At 32.3% G+C, this 2,043-nt stretch overlaps 1 protein-coding gene across 1 annotated transcript; it reads right to left on the reverse strand.

Annotated features, from left to right (window-relative positions):
* Positions 1–370: 370 nt before the first annotated feature.
* On the reverse strand, positions 371–2,043 carry LOC117103990 (CDK5 regulatory subunit-associated protein 3-like; the record flags this gene model as incomplete). Its single annotated transcript, XM_033244639.1, is given in 5 exon segments — positions 371–805; positions 1,014–1,185; positions 1,299–1,504; positions 1,628–1,795; positions 1,988–2,043. Coding segments are annotated over 5 exon segments (680 nt in total), but the record flags the coding sequence as incomplete, so codon positions are not given.

Below are 2,043 nucleotides of genomic sequence, written 5' to 3' on the forward strand. Positions count from 1 at the left end.
TCTGCAGATATTATGAATCTTTAATAATATCCTTAATATTAATCTATAATATTAACGAAACATGACCTTGTGCTAGCTAGCTTTGACAGGCAGTTATAACTACAGCTAGCAAAAGCTTGCTTCTTAAAATTTTTAATGGTGTTTTTTATGATTCTGTAAGATTGGAGAACCTTAATCATTAGCAAGATACTACAGTATATAAACTATTTTATTATACCTTCTTGTTTTATTCAGTTATTATTTAGAAAATATATGCAAGATTATTGATAATGCAGATCATGGTGATTGTTACATGTGTGTTTGTATAATGTAATAGTGAACAGATAACCAGGAAATCGTAGAAAAACATGTAAATTATATGAAACTTCTGTTTTTTGAATTTGATTATATTCTAGTGAATGTTCAAAGTCATAATGTGTAGAATGCAAATAAAATGATGCTTCTTGCCAAAAAAATTATTTCATTTTTGTTCATTTATTTAGAATTCTATTTGCTTTTCAATAATCAGTTAACATAATGAAGTGGTGTGGTAATTTATATGAATTTCTCTTTTAAATATTGTCTATTGTTTTATAGACTACTGTATCACTATTTATATTCTTAGGTGGAATAAAAGAGTATTGGTTCCAACTTTCACATTTCCCACTAATATGCCATTTTATACTTCAGGGTCGAGGGGAAGTTTGCAGGAAAATTGAATAAATATATTATCTTCATCTTTTGTTTTCTACGATAAAACATTGTTGACGGCTCCCATTAAGTTAACTGGTCGGTTCTTGTACTTTTTAGAAATTTCTTGTTCAATCTGCAAAAGGAATGAAATAGTGCATTAACGCTGTTGATTATGAACATGAATATGACAATAATATTAATAATAATAACGAATTCACTTTATTACAGTACAAAGATATAGATAACTATAAACTGCATGCCACTTTTCACACAGTGAATACTTTTAAACTTACATTACACCTGGTACAAAAACTGATCACATAGACACCAGATGAACTTACTTGTTGCTTAAGCTCTCTTGTTTTCATAATCAGAGTGTCCAGCTTGGGCTCCAGTTTTCTCTGTTCTTCCAAAGAAGCCTGTCGTTTCTCCACAACTGCTTTTTGACTTGCAATCATTTTTTCTTGGTAAACAAGTTTTTCCTTCAGTGAGTCTGCGAGACGGTCAACATACCTGAAAAAGAATAAATTTGGTCGAATGATAATGATCCAAAGAATGTTAATTTTTTGAAACAATTAATTTTAAGTGAATTTCTATATTGAAACATCTTGAAAGAGTAACCCAACCTTGGTGAGCTTTTAATCATCAAGAAGTGTTGTACGGTGGAGTCACGGAGATGACTCAAGACATCCTGTACCAAGATCAACATGGAATTTACATCATCAACTGTCTGCATTTGACATATAGAGGGCGCTCCTTGAAACTGATTGACCGAGAGAATGTCGGCTTCTCCTTTCATTTCTTTCAGTCGTTGTCTTAAGAAAAATTCAAGCTAAACAGTAAAGAAATTGTAGTCATTATAATGATAATGAAAATTGTTTGAAATTGTAGGCCTAACGTGTATTTAATACTGTGAAATATTAATCTATTATTTAAATACCATCAAAATTCTTACCTCTAATATGTCATTAACAAATGCATTCCTTGTGTCTAGGTTGTCTAGGAGAGTGAGAGCATCAACTCCCCTAGCAACACCATCATCAGTGGTTGTAGTGTCTGAACCCAATGTAATACCACTCGTATCAGCATCTTCTCCCCAATTAATTGCAGCTTCTTCACTCACCTGTAATGTACAAGTACAGTATGTTGTAGAAACTATTTATAGATATTTGTAGATGATAAATTTGCACTAGAACATTTGAGCCAATCACATGTCACAAGATGAGGGCTCAGGATGTTTACATGTTAAGCCAATCACAAAATAAGAGCCCAGGATGTTTACCTATCAAGCCAAATGTATCATTTGAACACTTACCTCTATGTCAAAATTTATGGCATCTCCACCTCCACCCTCATCCAGTGAGATCCCAA

The sequence above is a fragment of the Anneissia japonica genome, unplaced genomic scaffold, assembly GCF_011630105.1.
Source record: "Anneissia japonica isolate Jap-2015-1 unplaced genomic scaffold, ASM1163010v1 scaffold285807_len2043_cov257_single, whole genome shotgun sequence".
Classification (NCBI taxonomy): Eukaryota; Metazoa; Echinodermata; class Crinoidea; order Comatulida; family Comatulidae; genus Anneissia; species Anneissia japonica.